The sequence below is a fragment of the Choloepus didactylus genome, chromosome 10, assembly GCF_015220235.1.
Source record: "Choloepus didactylus isolate mChoDid1 chromosome 10, mChoDid1.pri, whole genome shotgun sequence".
Taxonomy (NCBI): Eukaryota; Metazoa; Chordata; class Mammalia; order Pilosa; family Megalonychidae; genus Choloepus; species Choloepus didactylus.
In genome coordinates, this window is record NC_051316.1 from 100,247,114 (window position 1) to 100,274,242 (window position 27,129).

Consider the following 27,129-nt stretch of genomic DNA (forward strand, 5'->3'; position numbering starts at 1 on the left):
TTACTTGAGGAAAGCAATCACCCTTCTGTAAAGTATCCCCAAAGATGATTTCATGTCTCTGTTCCTCAGGCTGTAGATGAAGGGGTTCAGCATGGGGGTCACCATCGTGTACATAACTGAAGCAATTACATCCCTGATTTTGGAACTGTCTGAGGAAGAAAAGAAGTAAACAATGGCAATAGTCCCATAGTACAGAAACACCACAGACAGGTGGGAGCCACAAGTGGAAAAGGCTTTACAAATCCCCTTGGTGGATGGGACCTTCAGAATAGTGGCCCCAATCCAAAAATAAGAGCCCAAAATAGCACTCACTGACAGGATAAAAAACATTCCTGACTCAGTGAAAATGACTAGCTCATTGAGAGAGGTGTCTGAGCAGGTCAGCTTCAGAAGAGCTGTGAGAACACAGAAGTAGTGGGGGATGGTATTGTCAGAACAGAAGGACAGTTGGGCCAAGAGCAGAGTGTGCACCAGGGCATGGGCACAAGCGAGGAACCAGCATCCAGCCACCAACAAGACACACAGCTCCTCCCTCATGATGGTGGTGTAGTGCAGTGGGCGACAGATGGCCACATACCTGTCATATGCCATTACTGCAAGAAGAAAACTATCAGCACTAGCAAAGAGTAGGTAAAAATACATCTGGGAAATGCATCCCACGTAGGGAATGGATTTGTGTTGAGTCTGCATGTCCATCACCATCCTTGGGGCAGTGACAGATGACAAAGAGACATCAGTGAAGGCCAAGTGGCTGAGGAAGAAGTATATGGGGGTGTGGAGGTGAGAGTCCAGCCTGATGAGCAGGATGATGAGCAGGTTCCCCAGCACCGTGGTGAGGTACATGCCCAGGAAGAGGGCAACGAACACGCCCTGCTGCTCTGGACGGATGGAGAGCCCCAGGAGGAAGAATTCAGACACGCTGCTCTGGTTCTCAGTAATCATGTTGTTTTGTCTCTCCTGGGAATTAATAGAGAAATATCAAGGATCTAAAAATAGTGAACATATTCATAACATTGTAGTAATGTCCTTTTGGAATAAAATTATTGATTTTTAGCTGCACTGATGTTTCTCACACTGTTGATACATGAATCACAAATCTCACCTTTTTGGCTCTAATGATGCATTAAGACCTCACAATAACCATGGAGGGCAGAGAACTATTTCCTTTCAACCAGTATTTATTTAATAGCAGACTTATCCCAGGTAATACATAAGCAGTGAATAGAGAAAAAGAAATGCAAAGTCTTTATCCGTGTGCCAAGTCCTGTGCTTAGTAATTGCTTTATGTTTTCTCACTGAACCTTCGGAGAGGCATTTTTAAGTAGCAATAGTTGTCCCTATTTCCCAGTAAAGAAACTGAACCTAAGAAAGCTGAAGTCACTCCCTGATATCAAAAACTTTTAAGGGCTAGAAGAAGATTGGGCCTGTGTTTAACCTGGGCAGAACTCAAGAATATAACCCCTGCCTACTGGGGGAAATGCATGGTAACCTGTATGCCTTTGGAAGTAATATGGCCACTATTTGAAGAGAATTCAAGAAATCTTTTTAATAAGAATAAACCAGAAAACCCATGTATGAATCAACCTAAACATATATGTGAATTACACATACACCACACATACTTAACTTGCTTATTTAGGAATTCTTGCCACCTGTGACAACACAGTCAGTCTACGGCTCAGTTACCCACAAGTCATATAAACACAACACACAATAATACACACAAATATTGGACACACATCACACAAAAAAAACAACATAGCCACACAAATACAAATACTGGAATGGACACAAGACAAATATAAAATACCCAGGAACACAGGCAAGTCACATATCAAATATCTATAACTACTACTCTGTGTCTAGACACATATGAGGCAGCATAATGAACTAACAAAAATGCCACATGCGCCTCACACAAGTCATATATGAAACACACCAAGTGCACACACGTGCCTCTTCACATTAGGCAACAAACAACACACTTGGTCACGCACACACACCCTCATCGGGTGAGGTCTTCCAGACCTCTACAGAGCGGGTGAAGGCGGTCAATGTGTGTCACTTGGGCCCCATCTCACAGAAACTGTCACACAGTCACTACCTCCAATTAAAGGAATGGCAAGTACACAAATGTCATCAACAAACTCACACATCTCACATACATGCAAGTGTATCTCATAAGAAAGAGAGCTCATACACTCACATCACCGAGTAGAGATTTCAAGCCTTCTCTTTTATGCTTGTTACAGAAGAGGTCAGAAAACTGGAGCTCCACTTAGGGAGCACATCCGTCTTCCTCCACATTCCTCCTACCTATGATATTAAGTCTGATGGTGAAAAGGGAGAAATTATTGAAAGAGAACAGGCCAAATATTTGGGATCAATGACACTGATTAAGAAACTCCAATCATGCACACAAGTGCTACACTTCCTCAGTCAGGACCTATTTGGAGATGTATGTTCTGAGTCACAGGGGCAGGTAACTGGGCTATAAGTCAGTTACGTATCACAAACACATCTTGCAGGTGCAAACGCACACACACCAGACAGACACTGAACTGAAAAAGAAAATACACACATACCTATATTACACTGGCACAACAAATACACATATACCCATCAGATACATAACTACAGATTTGTAATCATACAGTTACACCTTGCCAACCAAAAAAATTCCAGCTCACTCTGACCTGTGCCAGTCCGTGGTGAGCTCAAACACTTTCCAATCCACTTTCCTAATTGTCTACTTCTGTTAACACCAGGAACAGAAGATCAAGTGAATGACTGTGAGCTCACAACTTCTAGAGCGCTTTATGTATGATCTTGAGCTCCAGAATAATGAGCAGTAGGTTTCCTTTTTACCAACCAGTGAGGAGTCAGAAAAAGTCCCTAAACTCCTGGCCAAGGAAATAATCTAATAGGCTAATTGCCTCCAATTTCCCAAAAGCCCTTGGGGAGCAGCCTGGGCAGGACTGCAGAAACTGGACTAGTGGAGCCATCAGAGAGGTTGTCTCAATTATGAAGGACACCGAGGGCTTCTCTGCCTGCACACAGTTCCATTAAAAGTGGGAATACCACCTTTGATGTAGTCAATGCACTGGGTCATAAAAATCTGGAATTGGGTCTGAAAAATCCAGTCATTGGTTATTGGTCCTGATCATGAAAGTAGCTTCTCCCAGCCTTGTTTCAGTAGCCAAAAGTACAGACAACAATAGTATTGTCATCTATGAGGTTATAATTAAAATTAAATGAGTTAATGCATACTAAAGCACATAAGTACACAACAAAATTAATGCTGATTATAATAATCTTTGTATTTGCCAAAAAATATAATTCTATACATGCACATATATACATACATAATTATTGATATTAAATGAGTGCCTGAATTAATTCATTCTTTAAATCTACAGAACTTAATAACAACCTATGCTATCCCTAAGAAAGACCAAAGTTGCCCACAAAGACCAGCACATTATGTAATTCAGATTCGAATGGATCCACCAATCCAATTTTACTCCACCTTGCTTTACACATTTACTAGAACCTACAGTGGCTAGACTGCTGGCTATACTCCTTTCTGGCTCTATGAAAATTGCCATTTTTATAGGATCCTCCTCATGTTTCTGTCCTCTTCACTTTTCCCAATCCTCAGCCCCCAACTCCCAGATTAAATCATACATACAATCTACACTCCTATTGGGACACATATCTTCTCCATGGACCCAGAAGTTTTAATCACCCTAGGACAGACATTGTGTACTTTACTCTTGCCCTTTCCCCACCACTCAGAGAATAGCACTGACTGCACATACAGTAGGGACTCATCAACTCTAAGATTCTGAAACCAGCCCCTGACACCCAGAGAGAACCCTGGAGTCTCCACTAACTCCCAGCCCGAGCACACAGGGCATTTATTTCTCCATCTCCAACCTCCTCCATCAGGGAAAGAGGAAACTAACAGAGATTTAGAGCACTCTTTTAGTGTGAGCCTCTGTACTACTTTATTTACATACAACCAGGCCAATTCATAGAAAGTAAATGAATTGCATAAACAATTCTACAAATAGCACTCTGAAAATGCTAAAATGTAAGTTAAGTAGGAAATTAACTAGGAAATAACGATCACATAGTAAATGTTTTACTAATGTTCTATTAACAAACAGTGAGTATGCTACATGAAAAGTTGGCAAAATCATCCTGATATATTAGAAAACAAAAATAAGATTTGAAAAATCTCAGATGAACTCAGTCAAAAAAGTGAAAAATTCCCATTCCAAATATTGACACATTGAAAATGAAAAATGTTCCTGTAAAATAAATGCATTTTGGTGATGTCATCAACGTGGTGACATAAACAGCTACTGAAAACTCCTCTCCAGAGATTCAACCAAAAAAAGACAATTCTGAATTCTTTGAAACTCTGGAGGAGGATATAGACTGGAGAAGAGCCCTGCAGATGCCGAATTGAAGAAAGAGAAGAAATTTCAGGTAGGAATCTTCTGTCCCAGACCAGCCATTCCTCTCCCCTCTCCCTCACTTGGTCTCTATGTGGGAAAGGCACAGAATCAGCAAATGGGACCCCTCCCACCAGGGACACAGACTACCAAACCTCTCAAAGTAGTGAGACATACCCCACTATTTGAAGACCTAGCAGACAGAGGAGGACATTTCAAGGCCCAGGTCAGTTGAGGGCAAAGAGACTGAGAAAAACATAGAGACTGCATTTCCAGCCCTGGGTCTGCAAACCCTTTCCCCACCCTTAAGGGAAGCAGTGGTTGGCAGCCATTTCCTTGCCTTGGGGATGGTTGGAGTACTGGGTCAGTTGAGGGAGTCCTCTGCCACAGGTGGTGTCCCATATCGAACCAGATTGTGACCAGCAAAGTGATAGCATAGGAATCCCACAATTTCAGCTCATTTGTATGCCCCCTGTGCTCCAAGGCAAAGCAGCCTCTAAGGATGATTAAGTTACTGAACAGGGCAATCTGCTAGACATTCCGGAAAGTTCAAGGGAAACAGCACCACTGAAAGCCAGCAGATCTGTATTATCATACACAGTGAATTTGTTGGGGTGCCCAGTGCCTACCTCCCATCAAGGCCCCACTGACCTGGGCCTTGAAATGTCCTCCTCTGTCTGCTAGGTCTTCAAATAGTGGGGTATGTCTCACTACTTTGAGAAGTTTGGTAGTCTGTGTCCCTGGTGGGAGGGGTCCCATTTGCTGATTCTGACAGGCTCAGTGGGTGCCTGATTTGGGGGGAAGACTGGAGGGCAGAGCCAATCTGACAACTGGACAGTGAGAGAAACAAAGAAATAAAGAGATCAAATAAAACTAAAAAGAAACCCAAGGCAAAAGACAGAAAACAGCCTACAGAATTAACTAATCAAGAAAATCAGATGTCTAGACAGCAAAAAATCATGAGCCACACCAGGAAACATGAAGATTTGGCCCAGTCAAAGGAACAAACTAACACCTCAGCTGAGATTCAAGAGGTGAAACAACTAATTAAAGATGTTCAAACAAACCTTCTAATCAAATCAGTGAGTTGAAAGAAAATGTGACAAAAGAGATGAAGGATATAAAGAAGACACTTGGTGATCAGAAGGAAGAATTTGCAAGCTTGAAAAAACAAGTGGCAAAACTTATAGGAGTGAAAGGCACAATAGAAGAGATGTAAAACACAATGGAGACATACAACAGCACATTTGGAGATGCAGAAGAAAGTATTTCTGAACTAGAGAAAGGACATCTGATAGCCTACACACAAAAGAACAGATAGGGAAAACAATGGAAAAATATGAGCAGGGGCTCAGAGAACTGAAGGACAACATGAAGTGCATGAATATACATGTTATAGGTGTCCCAGAAGGAGAAAAGAAGGGAAAAGGGGCAGAAAGAATAATAGAGGAAACAATCAATGAAAATTTCCCAGCTCTTATAACAGACATAAAATTACAAGTCCATGAAGCACAGTGTACCCCAAACAGAATTGATCCAAATAGACCTACTCCAAGACACTAATCAGATTGTCAAATGTCAAAGACAAAGAGAGAATTCTGAAAGCAGCAAGAGAAAAGCATTCCATCACATACAAGGGAAACTCAATAAGACTAAGTGTGGATTTCTCAGTAGAAACCATGAAGGCAGGGAGACAGTGATATGATATATTCAAGATACTAAAAGAGATAAACTGCCAAACAATAATCCTATAATCAGCAAAACAGTCCTTCAAGAATGAGGGAGAGTATAAATATTTACAGCTAAGCAGACAGTAAGAGAGTTCACAAACATGAGACCTCCTCTACAAAAAATACTAAAGGGAGTGCTACAGACAGATAGGAAAAGACAGGAGAGGTTTGGAGAAGAGTGTAGAAATAAAGATACCAGGAGACAGAAAGAGGGTACAGACCAGGCATTTGATGCTGAAGGAGTATAGATTGTTCAACAGGATTGAGGTATAGATCCAAAAATGGATAGCACAATATTGTAAGTACACAGAACAAAGATGACTGTGAGTACAGTTGACAGAGGAAGGCTAGGGGTTGTAGGATACCAGGAGAAAAGATAGAAGATAAATACTGAGACATTATAACTTGGTGAACCCTAGAGTGGTCAATGATTGTGATTAAATGTACAAATACAAGAATGTTTTTATATGAGGGAGAACAAATGAATGTCAACTTTGTGAGATGTTGAAAATGGGATGGCATTGGGAAAAAATACAATCAATGCAAACTAGAGTCTATAGTTAACAGTAACATTGTAATATGCTTCCATTAACTATAACAAAGGCAATATACCAAAGCTAAATGCCTATAAGAGGGGGATATAAGGGAGGGGTATGGAATTCTTGGCATTGGTGGTGTTGTCTGACCTTTTTATTGCATTTTATTTTAATTTTATTTTTCCTTTTGTTGCTTTTTAGTTTCATTTTTACTTTTTCTTTTTTTCTTCTATCTTTTTTCTTTTTTCTCCTCTTCCTCTTTCTTTGTGAAAGAAATGGTAAGGTCCTCATATAGACTGTGGTGGTGAATGCATAATTATGTGATTATACTGGGAATCATTCACTTAAGAGTGAATGTTTGGTGTGTGAATAAAACTGTTTAAAAAATAAACAGAGGGATAAAAGTGCTGGAGAAAATGTGCAGAAAGGGATGTACCTAATCACCATTGGTGGGAAAGTAGAATGGTGCAGCCCATCTGGAGGGCAGTGTCGTGGTTCCACAGGAAACTATGAATGGAGTTGCCTTATGATCCTGTAACCCTGTTATTGGATATATACTTGGAAGAACTGAAAAGAGGAGCATGCATGGACATTTGCACAGTGGGGTTTATGGTGGCAGTATTCACAATTTGCAGTGAATGGAGGTGGCCTAAGCGTACATTGCCTGATGAACGGAATGGTGAACTGTGGTGTATACATATAATGGAATACTGAGCTGCTACAAGAAGGAATGAAGTTGTGAGGTAAGCAACTAGGTGAATGGACATTGAGGATAGTATGTTGAGTGAAATAAACCAGAAATGAAAAGACAGACATTATAATGCCTCATTAATATGGACTAACTATAATATGCAAACTCTAATTCAATCTGAGAGCATAGGTTATCAGGGGAAGGCTTATGATAAAGGTTCCTAGATTGTAAGTTCTTAGAGCAGTTACATCTATTCCTGAGTTGTAATGGCTATTTCTAAACTCTAAGATGTTGAGCTCTTTGTGTATAACCTGGTCAGTCCCTGGAACTTTGGATATCTGTGTGATACCTGAAACTCAGAGCCAGAGGTGGAAGTTATGAATGTCAGTATTACACCATACAGCAAATGTTAAAGAGCCTGAAAAAGAGATTGCACTTCAAGTAGCAATATGAACAAAATGGACTTGGTTCCAACTAAGATAAATCAGACTAAAGGGTAAAGGATGATAATGATGGTGTTTTAAAACCTCAACTTCTCTGTGAGACTGAAGAAAGAGATGTTTATTAGGTATAAAATCTATATTTTTTGTAACACACTATATAATTTAACTTGTGTGCTCAGTTTGGTTAAACACCATAATTACATGGAACTTTGAATAAGGAATGAAATCTGCTTGGTTTGTACAGGTTAATGTGAAGCCCCAATATATCCCAGAGTAATGTGGGCAGAGAATAAAAATGTATTTTCAAAGCCCTATTGAGGGACTGGGAGAAAATGTGGAAATATTAAACTTCCCCACCTGGAGAATTACTGATATTCCCCCAAGCACTGGGGACTACCAATTTAGAAAGCCGAACCCTGGATCTTGGGGTTTGCCCTTATGAAGTTTGTTACTGCAAAGGAAAGGCTAAGCCCACTTCTAATTTTGCCTGAGTCTCCCCCAGAGAACCTCTTTGTTGCTCAGTTGTGGCCTCTCTCTCTCTCTCTAAGCCCACTCAGCAGGTAAACTCACTGCCCTCCCCCTATGTGGTACATGACTCTCGGGGGTGTAAATCTCCCTGGGAACATGGGACATGACTCCCAGGGATGAGCTTGGCCCTAGCATCATGGGATCAAGAAAGTCTTCTTGGGCCAAAAGGGAGAAGAAAAATGAAACAAAGTTTCAGTGGCTGAGAAATTTCAAATGGAGCCGAGAGGTCATTCTGGAGGTTATTCTTATGTGTTATGTAAATATCCATTTTTAGTTTTAAGTGTAGGTATAGTTAGAAGGAAACACCTGAAACTGACAAACTGTCACCTAGTAGCCTTGATCCTTGAAGATGATTGTGTAACTATGTAGTTTACACTGTGTGACCATGTGATTGTGAAGGCCTTGTGGCGCACTCTATTTATCCAGTGTGTGGACAGATGAGTAGAAAAATGAGGACAAAAAGTTAATGAATTATAGGGAGGGATGGGGAGTATGGGATGTTTTTAGTGCTCTTTTTTACTTTAATTTTTATTCTTATTTTTGTGTGTGTGGTAATGAAAATGTTCAAAAATTGATTGTGGTGATGAATGCACAACTATATAATGATACTGTGAACAATTTTTGTACACCATGGATGATTGTATAGTTCATGAATATATCTCAATAAAATTGAATTTTAAAAAAAAAAATGCATTTTAAGAAGTTTAAAGCAGTCCATGACACTTAACTTTCAAAAATTTAAATATTCCTTAAGTCCTATCATGAAGACCTACTGGAACGGGTTTTTCAAGAAAACTTTTGAAATATAAAAGCTTATTAAGAGGCGGGGCAAGATGGCAGACTGGTGAGCTGTATGTTTTAGTTACTCCTCCAGGAAAGTAGGTAAAAAGCCAGGAACTGCGTGGACTGGACACCACAGAGCAATCTGTCTTTGGGCATACTTCATACAACACTCATGAAAACGTGGAACTGCTGAGATCAGCGAAATCTGTAAGTTTTTGCGGCCAGGGGACCCGCACCCCTCCCTGCCAGGCTCAGTCCCGGGGGAGGAGGGGCTGTCAGCTCCAGGAAGGAGAAGGGAGAATTGCAGTGGCTGCTCTTATCGGAAACTCATTCTACTGATTCAAACTCCAACCATAGATAGACTGAGGCCAGACACCAGAGACTCTGAGAGCAGCCAGCCCAGCAGAGAGGAGACGGGCATAGAAGGAAAACAACACGAGAAGCTCCAAAGTAAAAGCAGAGGATTTTTGGAGTTCTGGTAAACACAGAAAGGGGAAGGGCGGAGATCAGGCCTTGAGGCGCATATGCAAATCCCGAAGCAAGGCTGATCTCTCTGCCCTGGGCACCTTTCCTTAATGGCCCTGGTTGCTTTGTCTATTAGCATTTCAATAACCCATTAGATCTCTGAGGAGGGCCGTTTTTTTTTTTTTTTTTTTTTTTTTTTTTTTAAATCCTTTTTGCTTTTTCTAAAACAATTACTCTAAGAAGCTCAATACAGAAAGCTTCAAAGAAGTGAAATTTGGGCACGTCAAGTCAAGAGCAGAACTAAGAGAGCTCTGAGACAAAAGGCAATAATCCAGTGGCTGAGAAAATTCACTAAACAACACAACTTCCCAAGAAAAGGGGGGTGTCCGCTCACAGCCACCATCCTGGTGGACAGGAAACACTCCTGCCCATCGCCAGCCCCATAGCCCAGAGCTGCCCCAGACAACCCAGTGTGACGGAAGTGCTTCAAATAACAGGCACACACCACAAAACTGGGCGTGGACATTAGCCTTCCCTGCAACCTCAGCTGAATGTCCCAGAGCTGGGAAGGGGGAGCAGTGTGAATTAACAGAGCCCCATTCAGCCATCATTTGAGCAGACTGGGAGCCTCCCAACACAGCCCAGCAGCCCAGAACTGCCCTGGGGGGACGGCACTCACCTGTGACATAGCACAGTCATCCCTCAACAGAGGACCCGGGGTGCACAGCCTGGAAGAGGAGCCCACTTGCAAGTCTCAGGAGCCATACGCCAATACCAAAGACTTGTGGGTCAGTGGCAGAGACAAACTGTGGCAGGACTGAACTGAAGGATTAGACTATTGCAGTAGCTTTAAAACTCTAGGATCATCAGGGAGATTTGATTGTTAGGGCCACCCCCCCTCCCCGACTGCCCAGAAACACGCCCCACATACAGGGCAGGCAACACCAACTACACACGCAAGCTTGGGACACCAATTGGGCCCCACAAGACTCACTCCCCCACTCACCAAAAAGGCTAAGCAGGGGAGATCGGGCTTGTGGAGAACAGGTGGCTCGTGGACGCCACCTGCTGGTTAGTTAGAGAAAGTGTACTCCACGAAGCTGTAGATCTGATAAATTAGAGATAAGGACTTCAACTGGTCTACAAACCCTAAAAGAACCCTATCAAGGTCAGCAAATGCCACGAGGCCAAAAACAACAGAAAATTATAAAGCATATGAAAAAACCAGACGATATGGATAACCCAAGCCCAAGCACCCAAATCAAAAGACCAGAAGAGACACACCTAGAGCAGCTACTCAAAGAACTAAAGATGAACAATGAGACCCTAGTACGGGATATGAAGGAAATCAAGAAGACCCTAGAAGAGCATAAAGAAGACATTGCAAGACTAAATAAAAAAATGGATGATCTTATGGAAATTAAAGAAACTGTTGACCAAATTAAAAAGATTCTGGACACTCATAGTACAAGACTAGAGGAAGTTGAACAACGAATCAGTGACCTGGAAGATGACAGAATGGAAAATGAAAGCATAAAAGAAACAATGGGGAAAAAAATTGAAAAACTCGAAATGGACCTCAGGGATATGATAGATAATATGAAACGTCCGAATATAAGACTCATTGGTGTCCCAGAAGGGGAAGAAAAGGGTAAAGGTCTAGGAAGAGTATTCAAAGAAATTGTTGGGGAAAACTTCCCAAATCTTCTAAACAACATAAATACACAAATCATAAATGCTCAGCGAACTCCAAATAGAATAAATCCAAAAAAACCCACTCCGAGACATATACTGATCACACTGTCAAACATAGAAGAGAAGGAGCAAGTTCTGAAAGCAGCAAGAGAAAAGCAATTCACCACATACAAAGGAAACAGCATAAGACTAAGTAGTGACTACTCAGCAGCCACCATGGAGGCGAGAAGGCAGTGGCACGATATATTTAAAATTCTGAGAGAGAGGAATTTCCAGCCAAGAATACTTTATCCAGCAAAGCTCTCCTTCAAATTTGAGGGAGAGCTTAAATTTTTCACAGACAAAGAAATGCTGAGAGAATTTGCTAACAAGAGACCTGCCCTACTGGAGATACTAAAGGGAGCCCTACAGACAGAGAAACAAAGACAGGACAGAGAGACTTGGAGAAAGGTTCAGTACTAAAGAGACTCGGTATGGGTACAATAAAGGACATTAATAGAGAGAGGGAAAAATATGGCAAACATAATCCAAAGGATAAGATGGCCGATTCAAGAAATGCCTTCACGGTTTTAACGTTGAATGTAAATGGATTAAACTCCCCAATTAAAAGATATAGATTCGCAGAATGGATCAAAAAAAATGAACCATCAATATGTTGCATACAAGAGACTCATCTTAGACACAGGGACACAAAGAAATTGAAAGTGAAAGGATGGAAAAAAATATTTCATGCAAGCTACAGCCAAAAGAAAGCAGGTGTAGCAATATTAATCTCAGATAAAATAGACTTCAAATGCAGGGATGTTTTGAGAGACAAAGAAGGCCACTACATACTAATAAAAGGGGCAATTCAGCAAGAAGAAATAACAATCGTAAATGTCTATGCACCCAATCAAGGTGCCACAAAATACATGAGAGAAACATTGGCAAAACTAAAGGAAGCAATTGATGTTTCCACAATAATTGTGGGAGACTTCAACACATCACTCTCTCCTATAGATAGATCAACCAGACAGAAGACCAATAAGGAAATTGAAAACCTAAACAATCTGATAAATGAATTAGATTTAACAGACATCTACAGGACATTACATCCCAAATCACCAGGATACACATACTTTTCTAGTGCTCACGGAACTTTCTCCAGAATAGATCATATGCTGGGACATAAAACAAGCCTCAATAAATTTAAAAAGATTGAAATTATTCAATGCACATTCTCTGACCACAATGGAATACAATTAGAAGTCAATAACCATCAGAGACTTAGAAAATTCACAAATACCTGGAGGTTAAACAACACACTCCTAAACAATCAGTGGGTTAAAGAAGAAATAGCAAGAGAAATTGCTAAATATATAGAGACGAATGAAAATGAGAACACAACATACCAAAACCTATGGGATGCAGCAAAAGCAGTGCTAAGGGGGAAATTTATAGCACTAAACGCATATATTAAAAAGGAAGAAAGAGCCAAAATCAAAGAACTAATGGATCAACTGAAGAAGCTAGAAAATGAACAGCAAACCAATCCTAAACCAAGTACAAGAAAAGAAATAACAAGGATTAAAGCAGAAATAAATGACATAGAGAACAAAAAAACAATAGAAAGGATAAATATCACCAAAAGTTGGTTCTTTGAGAAGATCAACAAGATTGACAAGCCCCTAGCTAGACTGACAAAATCAAAAAGAGAGAAGACCCATATAAACAAAATAATGAATGAAAAAGGTGACATAAGTGCAGATCCTGAAGAAATTAAAAAAATTATAAGAGGATATTATGAACAACTGTATGGCAACAAACTGGATAATGTAGAAGAAATGGACAATTTCCTGGAAACATATGAACAACCTAGACTGACCAGAGAAGAAATAGAAGACCTCAACCAACCCATCACAAGCAAAGAGATCCAATCAGTCATCAAAAATCTTCCCACAAATAAATGCCCAGGGCCAGATGGCTTCACAGGGGAATTCTACCAAACTTTCCAGAAAGAACTGACACCAATCTTACTCAAACTCTTTCAAAACATTGAAAAAAATGGAACACTACCTAACTCATTTTATGAAGCTAACATCAATCTAATACCAAAACCAGGCAAAGATGCTACAAAAAAGGAAAACTACCGGCCAATCTCCCTAATGAATATAGATGCAAAAATCCTCAACAAAATACTTGCAAATCGAATCCAAAGACACATTAAAAAAATCATACACCATGACCAAGTGGGGTTCATTCCAGGCATGCAAGGATGGTTCAACATCAGAAAAACAATCAATGTATTACAACACATTAAAAACTCGAAAGGGAAAAATCAATTGATCATCTCAATAGATGCTGAAAAAGCATTTGACAAAATCCAACATCCCTTTTTGATAAAAACACTTCAAAAGGTAGGAATTGAAGGAAACTTCCTCAACATGATAAAGAGCATATATGAAAAACCCACAGCCAGCATAGTACTCAATGGTGAGAGACTGAAAGCCTTCCCTCTAAGATCAGGAACAAGACAAGGATGCCCGCTGTCACCACTGTTATTCAACATTGTGCTGGAAGTGCTAGCCAGGGCAATCCGGCAAGACAAAGAAATAAAAGGCATCCAAATTGGAAAAGAAGAAGTAAAACTGTCATTGTTTGCAGATGATATGATCTTATATCTAGAAAACCCTGAGAAATCAACGATACACCTACTAGAGCTAATAAACAAATTTAGCAAAGTAGCGGGATACAAGATTAATGCACATAAGTCAGTAATGTTTCTATATGCTAGAAATGAACAAACTGAAGAGACACTCAAGAAAAAGATACCATTTTCAATAGCAACTAAAAAAATCAAGTACCTAGGAATCAACTTAACCAAAGATGTAAAAGACCTATACAAAGAAAACTACATAACTCTACTAAAAGAAATAGAAGGGGACCTTAAAAGATGGAAAAATATTCCATGTTCATGGATAGGAAGGCTAAATGTCATTAAGATGTCAATTCTACCCAAACTCATCTACAGATTCAATGCAATCCCAATCAAAATTCCAACAACCTACTTTGCAGACTTGGAAATGCTAGTTATCAAATTTATTTGGAAAGGGAAGATGCCTCGAATTGCTAAAGACACTCTAAAAAAGAAAAACGAAGTGGGAGGACTTACACTCCCTGACTTTGAAGCTTATTATAAAGCCACAGTTGCCAAAACAGCATGGTACTGGCACAAAGATAGACATATAGATCAATGGAATCGAATTGAGAATTCAGAGATAGACCCTCAGATCTATGGCCGACTGATCTTTGATAAGGCCCCCAAAGTCACCGAACTGAGCCATAATGGTCTTTTCAACAAATGGGGCTGGGAGAGTTGGATATCCATATCCAAAAGAATGAAAGAGGACCCCTACCTCACCCCCTACACAAAAATTAACTCAAAATGGACCAAAGATCTCAATATAAAAGAAAGTACCATAAAACTCCTAGAAGATAATGTAGGAAAACATCTTCAAGACCTTGTATTAGGAGGCCACTTCCTAGACTTTACACCCAAAGCACAAGCAACAAAAGAGAAAATAGATAAATGGGAACTCCTCAAGCTTAGAAGTTTCTGCACCTCAAAGGAATTTCTCAAAAAGGTAAAGAGGCAGCCAACTCAATGGGAAAAAATTTTTGGAAACCATGTATCTGACAAAAGACTGATATCTTGCATATACAAAGAAATCCTACAACTCAATGACAATAGTACAGACAGCCCAATTATAAAATGGGCAAAAGATATGAAAAGACAGTTCTCTGAAGAGGAAATACAAATGGCCAAGAAACACATGAAAAAATGTTCAGCTTCACTAGCTATTAGAGAGATGCAAATTAAGACCACAATGAGATACCATCTAACACCGGTTAGAATGGCTGCCATTAAACAAACAGGAAACTACAAATGCTGGAGGGGATGTGGAGAAATTGGAACTCTTATTCATTGTTGGTGGGACTGTATAATGGTTCAGCCACTCTGGAAGTCAGTCTGGCAGTTCCTTAGAAAACTAGATATAGAGCTACCATTCGATCCAGCGATTGCACTCCTCGGTATATACCCGGAAGATCGGAAAGCAGTGACACGAACAGATATCTGCACGCCAATGTTCATAGCAGCATTATTCACAATTGCCAAGAGATGGAAACAACCCAAATGTCCTTCAACAGATGAGTGGATAAATAAAATGTGGTATATACACACGATGGAATACTACGCGGCAGTAAGAAGGAACGATCTGGTGAAACATATGACAACATGGATGAACCTTGAAGACATAATGCTGAGCGAAATAAGCCAGGCACAAAAAGAGAAATATTATATGCTACCACTAATGTGAACTTTGAAAAATGTAAAACAAATGGTTTATAATGTAGAATGTAGGGGAACTAGCAGTAGAGAGCAATTAAGGAAGGGGGAACAATAATCCAAGAAGAACAGATAAGCTATTTAACGTTCTGGGGATGCCCAGAAATGACTATGGTCTGTTAATTTCTGATGGTTGTAGTAGGAACAAGTTCACTGAAATGTTGCTATATTATGTAACTTTCTTGGGGTAAAGTAGGAACATGTTGGAAGTTAAGCAGTTATCTTAGGTTAGTTGTCTTTTTCTTACTCCCTTGCTATGGTCTCTTTGAAATGCTCTTTTATTGTATGTTTGTTTTCTTTTTAACTTTTTTTTTCATACAGGTGATTTGAAAAAAGAAGGGAAAGTTAAAAAAAAAAAAAAGAAAAAAGAAAAAAGACAAACAAGGGGAAAAAAAAAAAAAAAAAAGATGTAGTGCCCCCTTGAGGAGCCTGTGGAGAATGCAGGGGTATTCGCCTACCCCACCTCCATGGTTGCTAACATGACCACAGACATAGGGGACTGGTGGTTTGATGGGTTGAGCCCTCTACCATAAGTTTTACCCTTGGGAAGACGGTTGCTGCAAAGGAGAGGCTAGGACTCCCTGTATTTGTGCCTAAGAGTCTCCTCCTGAATGCCTCTTTGTTGCTCAGATGTGGCCCTCTCTCTCTGGCTAAGCCAACTTGAAAGGTGAAATCACTGCCCTCCCCCCTACGTGGGATCAGACACCCAGGGGAGTGAATCTCCCTGGCAATGTGGAATATGACTCCCAGGGAGGAATGTAGACCTGGCACCGTGGGACGGAGAACATCTTCTTGACCAAAAGGGGGATGTGAAAGGAAATGAAATAAGCTTCAGTGGCAGAGAGATTCCAAAAGGAGCCGAGAGGTCACTCTGGTGGGCACTCTTATGCACACTTTAGACAACCCTTTTTAGGTTCTAAAGAATTGGGGTAGCTGGTGGTGGATACCTGAAACTATCAAACTACAACCCAGAACCCATGAATCTCGAAGACAGTTGTATAAAAATGTAGCTTATGAGGGGTGACAATGGGATTGGGAAAGCCATAAGGACCAAACACCACTTTGTCTAGTTTATGGATGGATGTGTAGAAAAGTAGGGGAAGGAAACAAACAGACAAAGGTACCCAGTGTTCTTTTTTACTTCAATTGCTCTTTTTCACTCTAATTATTATTCTTGTTATTTTTGTGTGTGTGCTAATGAAGGTGTCAGGGATTGATTTAGGTGATGAATGTACAACTATGTAATGGTACTGTAAACAATCGAAAGTACAATTTGTTTTGTATGACTGCGTGGTATGTGAATATATCTCAATAAAATGATGATTAAAAAAAAAAAAAAAAAAAAAAAAAAAAAAAAAAAAAAAAAAAAAAGCTTATTAAAAGAAGAATGTCCAAGAATATACATGAATATAAATATATATTCTCCCTTTATGTGTATTGTGTTCCATTTGCTAAAATTGTGTAGGAATATTTGTATTTATGTATGTGAGAGACTTCTGTGGATGGTATCCTATATTGCAGTGTGTATGACTGGTGTTTGCATTAGGATAATGCTGGCCTCATAGAATGATTAGGGAAGTGTCTTAGTTTCCCAGGTGCTAAAGCAAATATCGTACAGTGGGTTGACTGAAACCATGGGAATTTATAGGTTCACAGTTTTGTGGCTAGGAGAAGACCAAAATAGAGAGAGGTGTGATCATGACAAAGCATTGTCCCTGAAAACTGTGGTGTTCTGGGGCTGGCTGCTGGTGATCCTTGGAGGTCCCTGTCTTCTCTGTCTCATGGTAACATCCTCCTATTTCTCTTCCAGGTTCCCTTGACTTCTGGCTCCCTCTACTCCCCATGGATTTCTCTCTCTATTACTAAATTTCCTCTGCTTGTAAAATACCCCAGTACTCTGGATTAAGACCATCCTGTTTTAGGTGGTAACACATTAAAAAGAAAAACTTCTTCAAAAGTTCCCCTTTACAAGGGGTTTCACAACATTGTAGATTAAAATAAGAACATGGTTCTTTCTGGGGTTCATAACTCAACCTACCACAGGAAGCATTCACTCCTATTCAGTGTTTTGGAGGAGTTAGTATAGAATTGGTATTATTTCTTCATTAAATGATTAATAACATTTACCAGTGGCTATCTTTGCCAGGAGATATTTCTGGCAATGTTTCTAATGAAAAATTAAATTTCTTTAATAGGTATAGAATTGTTCAACTTAGCTTATATCTTGTTTCTATACTGGCTTTTAGCTATATTGGTGTATAATTAGCATACAATAAATTGCAGATATTTAAGAAGTACAATTTGATAAGTTTTGGTATATGGATCTGTTTTAGTTTGCTAAAGCTGCTGAAATGTAATATACCAGAAATGGATTGGCTTTTATAATGGAGATTTATTAAGTTACAATTTACAGTACTAAGCCCATAAAACTGTCCAAATTAAGGCATCAACAGGACAATACCTTCTCTGAAGAAAGGCACTGGCATCTGGTATACATCTGTCACATGGGAAGGCACGTGGCTCATGTCTGCTGGTCCTTTGCTCCCAGATTTTGTGGCTTTCAGGTTCTGTCTTCAGCAGCTCTTTCAGTTTCTGTGCGTCTTTGCTTGTTTCTCTGGAGCTTTTCTTTCTCTGAGCTCTTGACTTTTTTCTGTCTTTTATTCTCTTCATAGAGGACTCCAGTAAAAGGATTAAGACCCACCTTGAATGGGATGGGTCACTTCTTGTGGCAGCCTGATGCCCAGGTCCCTCTTAAAAACCTGTAACAGACCTGCTTTAGCCAAGTACAAAGGTCAAGAAAGTAAACAATCTCCGTGGAGGGGGAGAGATGTAAAAGTGGCATTGATTGTATCTAGTCTTAAACACTAACCTTAGTGAAAAATCATTGTACATGATTATACAATAGAACTGATGCCCTCCTACTATATGAAATGTCTTTCTTCTGAAATCATGTATTGCCTTGTGCATTTCTGTTCCCTTCGTGGAGTGCTAACATGCAGCCGGCCATCACCAGAAAACTTCTCCCGTTTCTAAGTCCCAGTAAACCCATGCTTACTTCTGTGCCTGGTATGTTTTTTTGGTCTAGCAGCTGCACCCTCCCAGGCTCTGTATGAGCTCGGTCTGGGCCCAAACACTTCTCAATTGAAAGGTCCTAACCAAAGTTCCCACCCACAATAGACCTCTACCCACAGGGATGGATTAAAAGAACATGGCCTTCTCTGGGGTACATAATAGCTTCAAACCAGTACAGATACACTCAGGAAACCATCACAACAATCAACTCAGCAAAAAATATGCAAAACCCTTGAGGATTTCCTAATGGCACCCTGTAAGCCATTCCTCCCTCAGTTCTCTTCTTCACACCCTTTTCTCTATAACCAGCCAGCCACTGATCTGCTCTCTATCACTAGAGATTAGTTTGCCCCTTCTAGAATTTTATGTAAATGGGATCATATGGTTTCTTTTACATTGTGTGTGACTTGTTTAAACATAACTCTTCTGAGATTCATCCAGGTTGGAGTTTTGTTAAGAAACAATTATTATTATTACTGAGTAATATTATTTTTATTACTGAGTAGTATTCCAGCAATTGGTTAATATTTAGGTTGTTTTTGGTTAACGTTTAGGTTGTTTCCAATTTGGGACTATTAAAATTAAGCTGGTATGAACATTTTGAACAACTATGAATGGTTATGTACCTTCATTTCTCGTGGCTATATATCTAAGGGTGTAAGAGCTGGATCATATGGTAAGTGCTTGACCAATATTTTTAAGAAACTTCCAGAGGTTTTTTAAAGTTGCTGTATGTGTGTATTCCCCAAAACAGTGCATGATAGTTCAAATCACTCTAATCCTCATCAACTCTTGGTATAGTCACTGTCTTTAATTTCAACATCCTGTCAAATGTTTAGTAGCTTGTTTAACGCAGGATCATAAAGTTTTTCTCATATGTTTTCTTCTAGAAATTTTGTTGTTTTAGGTTTTAAATTTATGTGTACTCTCCATCTTCAGTTCTATTTTGTATATAGTACAAGGTCTGGCTAGAATTCTATTCTGATAAATATGGATTTTCAAACTGCCAGCTTTTGCTCACAAAATATATTTCTCCACAGTGTATAACTCATGGATCCAATCAACAATCACAGAGTAAGTCAGAAATGGAAATTCAATTATCCAGAATAGATCAATGGAAGATTTTTGTCTAATGATTTAGAACCCCTTGAATTGCTCAGAGCAAGAACAAAATATTTGAGATTTTGTTATCATCAAAAACCCTCCCAGCCTGAATGATAAAGGATAGATATAGCACAACATGAAGGAACAATAAGACCTTAGGCAGATCTGATGGGATTTGGTCTGCTGGGGTTTGGACTTGCTTTGGATCCACGACCCCTCTTTTCCTCCCAACTTCTCCCTTCTGTAATAAGAATGTCTGTCCTATGCTTGTCCACTACTGTAGTTTGGAAGCAGGCAACATGTTATCTAGCTTTCACAAGTCCACAGCTAGAAGGAAATTTTGACTTGGGGTGGAACATACCTATGACTGATTTAGATGAGATTTGTGACGTAGAGTTGTTAACTGACATGGCTTAAGGTTTCTAGGTTATTGGGAAGTGGGTATGGTTTTTTAATATAATAACTACATGTTTTTTAGGGGTTCAAGGGGCAATCTCTTTTGAATTGAATCATATCCACTGTGCTAGTTTGTATATTTATGTCCCCCAGAAAAAGCCATATTCTTTAGTGCATTCTTGTGGGGGCAGACTTATTAGTGTAGATTGAGTTGGAACCTATTGGTTTAGTGTCCACGAAGATGGGACCCACCCAACTGTAGGTGCTGACTCTGATTGGATCATTTCCATGGAGGTGTGCTCCTGCCCATTCAGCATCGGCCTTGTTTAGTTTACTGGAGCTCTATAAAAGTTCAGACAGAAGGAGCTCATAGCTAGCTGGAGCTGAGACAGACATTTTGAAGATGGCCGTCAGAAGCTGATGCAGACATTTTGGAGAATGACATTTTGAAACGCAACCTGGAAGCAAGCAGACGCTAGCCACATGCCATCCCAGCTAACAGAGGTTTTCTGGATGCCAACGGCCTTTCTCCAGTGAAGGTACCCTTTGTTGATGGACACTTTATGGCCTTAAGACTGTAACTGTGTAAACCAAATAAACCCCCTTTATAAAAGCCAGTCCATTTCTGGTGTTTTGCATTTTGGCAGCATTAGGAAACTAGAACATCCACCACAAAGATAAATTCAAGTCCTCACCCCTGGTCCTGGGGATTTGAACCCATTTATAAATAAGACCTTTGAGGATGTTTTTAGTTAAGGTGAGGCCAACCTAAATCAGGGTGAGCCTTCATCCAATATGTTTGGAATCCTAATTAGCAAGAAATTATACTCAGTTAGGTAGGAGCAGGCCATGTGACAATGGCAGAGGTTGAGTTGTGGGTTTGCTGCAATCCACCACCAGTACACTACAGATTTCAAAAAAGTGTGATATGACCAACACCTCACATTTATACTTCTAGACTCCAAAATTGTGAGATGACAATTTTCTATTTTTTAAGCCAACCAGGCAAACTAAAGAAGTATAACTTAAGTCTTCTGTATATTTACTGGTATTCTATTTATTCAAAAAATTGAATTCCATAAATTGAATTAAGAGTAGTGTCTTGAAATATTTGACTGTAATTGCAGGTATGTCTAATTTTCCTTGCAGTGCTGTGAGTCTTTGCCACATGTATTTTGAAGGTCTGACATTAGGAGCATAAATGTTTAAAAGTGTTATGTACTCTTGATTAATTGATATCTGTATCATTTTGAAATGATGTTTATTATCCCTGCAAATTTTTGCTATGAAATATAGTTTGTCTGGTATTAATGTTCACAGTCGGATTTTTTTATTAGGGTTAGCATGCTATATCTTTCTCCATTCTTTTCTGTATGTATTCTTTTATAATAGAAGACAAAAATGTATCCCTTATGGTAGCTGGTAGGTACCAATTATCTGATTTTATTGTCATGGTTGTGGAGGAGTAATGCCTTGGATGGAGTTCAGTAAATCAAGAAATAGTTCCTAGTAGCTCTATAAGGAAATATTATTCATAATATTAGTCAGTCTTATACCCTTTCCTGTGCCTGAAATCCCTTGGGTTTCCTTGGGTATCTGGAACTTATCAGTGATAGTGGTTAATTTTTGAAAAGTAATTAAATTGTATAGATAAATAAGAGTTTATAATATTCCTATAAAGCACAGGGAGCATGATTATTGTGTTAAGGGACAATTAGTCCCTTCAGTCTCATAGGTATGGCTATAAATAAAATGTTTCCTCCACTGTAAAATTGTTCACTAATCAGGCATTCAACCAAGATGGCAGCATAAGATGCTCCAGGGATCCATTCCTCTATTGAATTTTTTAAGAACTAGCAAAAATGACAGTGCAGTCTTCCTCAAAACTCCAGAAAAGAGTTAAAGGTTTCCAGGAACTGGATGAGTGACAAATTAAGGAAATTCAACTTAAAAATATACATATACGAGGAGCTCCTGGCACCTTTGCTGAACGCTACTCACCCTGCCCTAGTGCGTGTGGTGCTGCCTGCAGTCCTTTGTGGGCTCATGGCCCTGTTCCCAAGGGAGCAGAGTAATCCCTATGTGCATACTGGGGTGTCTGTGTATTGGTGCATATTATTGGTGGCAGCTCAAAAACTGAACTAGGACACTTGTCTCTACCTGGCCCTTCCAAAACTTGCCTTGCTGGTAGAAGCTGTTGGGTACAGCGAAACCATTGTAAGAAGCAATTAAGTCAAATTAGCCTAGGCAAAGGATTACCTGCTTTAAATCATACAATATAGCATCCTGGAGGTAGCCGGAGTCTAATTCACAGAGAGTATAAGGGCAATCAAGTGCCCCTAAAATGAGGAATTCCCAAGTCCGTGAATCTATACAATGGAATATTTTTCACCTGTAAAAATAATGAAAGTCTGATACATGCTATAAGGTTGATGATATTTCAAGACATTATGTTGTATTGAATAAGCAAGAAATAAATGGGAAAATATTATATGATCTCAGTGATATGAAATAATTAGAGTATGCAAATTTATATAATTTGCAACTAGAATACAGGATAAGAGGGGCCAGGTAGGATAGGAAATGGACAGATAATACTTAAATGGGAAAATGATGGATTTGCTGAGAATTCCAAGGAGATCATCTATGTAGAGTGTCTCTGTAATGTTACCAGTATCTTTTCTTTGGCACTACCAATTGAAAAAAGACATGACTGAACTATTTCACACATTATATTAGCTCAGTGTGGATGATGTGAAATCTACCTCTAAAAGTAGTTGAGAGAATTAAATGATGTAAAACACATCACATTCTTAGATTATCTGGCATTTATTAAGCCTTCATTAGCAGCCAGAATGCAGAAGAGCTTCCAAGTATTTCACAAATAATTCACAGGAAAAATCAAATTACAAACCTGTTAGCTCTAAAATTATCTCCAGCTGCTCTTTTCCTCCTCACTCCTGCCAAGTCATTCTAACTTCCCCTGTGTCCCTGGACCATAGCTGACACTCACCCATCTCAGCAGCGTTCAGCTGTTGTCTTCACTCCCTGGAATATTTTGCCTACAAATATCCACAAGGCTCACTACCTTCAATTCTTTGTTCAAATACTACCATCTCAATGAAACCAATCCTCATTGCACTACTTAAAATTGCAACTTATTCCCATCACTCATGACCTCTTTACTGAGCTATGCTTTTAGTTTTTTGCTTTTATTGTAGTAACATGTATACAACTCAAAATGTCACATTTTATCCACTTTCAGGTGTACAATTCAATGATATGATTAAATTCACAATATTTGCTATGAACCCACATACATTGCCTAAATGTTTCCATTACTCATTCTGCAGAAAATCTGCACCCATTAAGCAATAACACCCTATTCCTCTTACCCCTGCCTTAGTTTGCCAGGGCTGCTATGACAAACAGCACAAATGGGTTGGTTAACTACAGGAATTTATGGCTCACAGAGTTGGAGGTAAGAAGTCCAAATATCAAGGCATCACCACGTCCCTGCTTTCTCCTGAAGTCTGTAGCATTCTGGTGCAGGCTTGTCCAAATCCTTGGGGTTCCTGGTCTTGAATCTCTGCCTTGTGTCTCATGGCACTCTCTCACCCCTTTGTCATCTTCACCTCAGGTTTCCCCTGATTATGGCTTCTGAATTTTCTCTTATAGGCATCCAGAAATGCAAATTAAGGCCCACTCTCGTTCAGTTTGGCCACAGGTAAATACGAGACCACACCAAATCTGATAATACACCTTCATAGGGTCCTCTTTACAAATGGGGGCACAATGTGGATTAAGATTAAGAACATGCCTTTTTTCTCTGGGGACATACTTAAATCTATCACACATTCCAATCCTTAGTAAACTGAAATCTACTCTTTCTCTGTGAATTTATTTATTAGCAACACAATTGTCCTTCAACACATGAATGGAAAAACAAAATTAGCATATTCATACAATAGCATATTGTTCAGCCATAAAAAGGAATGAAGTTCTCATACAGGCAGCAACAGGTATGAACCTTGATGACATCACATTGAGTGAAATAAGGCTGCTGCTTTTCTACTATTTAAACAACATGATATCTACTGAATTACTACATTTATTCTTATTTTTCCCCCATTAAATATAAGCTCTAAAATGGAAAAGTATTTTTGCTCAGGATTTATGCATTTCTAGAAATATCCAGGGACATGGTAAATAATTGTGAAAGAATAAATGCCAGGTATACTTTTGGTATCATCTTACTTGGAAGTCACTTTTGCTGTTTGGGCGGTAAAAGATAATTCATTTTAACAGTCTAGAATTGCAGGCAAATTTAGGCTGTGCCCATAAAGACTCACATAGAGAAAAAATACAGTTTACATTGATTTGGGAATTTAGTAATGGGTTCGACTGCTCTGTGCTCTTTGATGGATTTTTCACACAGGCACAAACAAATATAAGGATGATAAAGACAAAATCTTTGCAATATGTTTATATTTTAGCAAATCGTCAGACACAGTGTGTTACCGAGCACATAACATTATAAAGGTAAGCATTCTGAACTCCATTACCTTAAACACTTGAAAGTACATTTACTTTCCATAACTAGAGAAAGTGAAAGATAAAATGATGGAGAAACCAAAAGTCTGATTGCTATGCTATTTATATAAGAAACACATTATAATTAAATTTCAAATTACCTATTTATTATTATGTTTTTCTAAAATACTATTCAACACATTGAAATTAACTCAACGATAAGAATCCAAGTGAAAATACATTTTTTTCTAAATCAATACAAGTGTCATACTACATTTGAGAGTTCTTATGTTTTCAATATGGTATCTGTAACTTAAGGAGTAAAAGTACATAAACTACATAAAATGCAGTATTATGCAGACTTCTAAGTCAGTCTAAAAGGGTTTCTCTTCCTAAAGAGGGAACATATATTTCTGATGTAACATATCCCTTCAGAAAAGGTGTGTATGTATATAGGTGTCATACCAACTTATTCATTTCTTTCCAGCAGATAAGGCAGTATATTAACATAATTAGGAATAGCATTATCACACTGGAGAGACAGAAATGAGAGTTACTGGCAATGCCAGACACTGACAGTTATGAGAGAAAGAGGGAACAATGCATATGCTTGAGCTAAGCAATTGGTTATAAAGATTATCACCGAATATCAGTGAACCTGCAGGTTTTAAACTCTGTGCCTTCTAGAAAAATAGGCAGGGAAGAAAATCTAAGCAGCGACCAAAAAGAGGAAGAGAACATTGAAAAGAACAGTTTCAAGAATACTGCAGACAAGGGCAGACACTGTATTTTGCTGAAAACAAACCATCTCAAAACTTAGTAGCTTAAACAAAAAGCATTTATTTATATCACAGTGTTGTGGGTTGGCCACCTGGGCTGGGGCTGGGCTCAGTTGGATGGGGCTTCTGGTCTCTCCAGGCTCCGCTGATCTAAGCAGAGGGCCAAATGCCTCTGCAATCACCTACCGGGTCCCTTGGGGCTGACTCGTGGCTTCCTGGGGTATTTTGTTTCTCCTGCGTTGGCCTATTATCTTCAGGCAGCCTAGCTTGGGCTTGTTCAGATGGTGGTCTCAAAGCCCAGGAGCTGCTGGAACGCAATCTACAAAGATATTACAAGCTTTTACGTGGACCTCTTGCAGTATCACTTCCAAAATCTATTAGTTAAAGCAATTCACCATTACTACCATGATTTAAGGAGTGGGAAAAGAGATTCCACACATTAAGGGGTCGCACTGTGTTGTGGCTATTTTCAGTCAACCATAATCACCTACCCATTTCTCAGAGAAATCACAGGAAGCATCAATGGTGATTTTAAAACATGAACAGCTAACCATCATTTGAGGAAAGCAATCCCCCTTTTGTGAAGTATCCCCAAAGCCAATTTCATATCTCTGTTCCTCAGGCTGTAGATGAAGGGGTTCAGCATGGGAGTCACCACTGTGTACATAACTGAAGCAATTACATCCTCGATTTTGGAACTGTTTGCTGAGGGAAAGAGGTAAACAATGGCAAGAGTCCCGTAATACAGAAACACCACCAACAAGTGGGAGCCACAAGTGGAAAAGGCTTTACAAATCCCCTTGGTGGACAGGACCTGCAAAATAGTGGCCCCAATGTGGATATAAGAGCCTAAAATAGCACTCACTGACAGCAGAACCAAGATTCCTGACTCAGTGAGGATGACTAGCTCATTGAGGGAGGTGTCTGAGCAGGTCAGCTTCAGGAGGGTTGTGAGAGCACAGAAGAAGTCAGGGATGGTGTTGTCAGAACAGAAGGACAGATGGACCAAGAGCAAGGTGTGCAACAGGGCATGGGCAGCAGAGAAGAACCAGGACCCAGCCACCAACAAGACACACAGCTCCTCCCTCATGATGGTGGTGTAGTGCAGTGGGTGACAGATGGCCACGTACCTGTCATATGCCATCACTGCAAGAAGAAAATTGTCAACAGAAGCAAACAGTATGTAAAAATACAGCTGGGAAATGCACCCCACGTAGGGAATGGATTTGTGATGAGTCTGCATGTCCATCAACATCCTTGGAGCAGTGACAGATGAGAAGGAGACGTCAGTGAGAGCCAAGTGGCTGAGGAAGAAGTACATGGGGGTGTGGAGGCGAGAGTCCAGCCTGATGAGCAAGATGATGAGCAGATTCCCCAGCACCGTGGTGAGGTATATGCCCAGGAAGAGGGAGAAGAACAGGCTCTGCTGCTCTGGACGGATGGGGAGCCCCAGGAGGAGGAATTCAGACACGCTGCTCTGGTTCTCAGTAATCATGCTGCATTTGTCCCTCTTGGAAATTAAGA

General features: G+C 39.7%; 1 protein-coding gene across 1 annotated transcript; it reads right to left on the minus strand.

The window, feature by feature from the left end:
- Positions 1-27,100, minus strand: LOC119505422 (olfactory receptor 1J4-like). Its single transcript, XM_037798200.1, has 2 exons — positions 26,604-27,100; positions 1-952 (listed from the first exon to the last, which is right to left on the minus strand). The coding sequence occupies exons 1-2, from the start codon at positions 27,098-27,100 to the stop codon at positions 1-3; spliced, it is 1,449 nt and encodes a 482-aa protein (XP_037654128.1).
- Between the last annotated feature and the right edge of the window lie 29 nt (positions 27,101-27,129).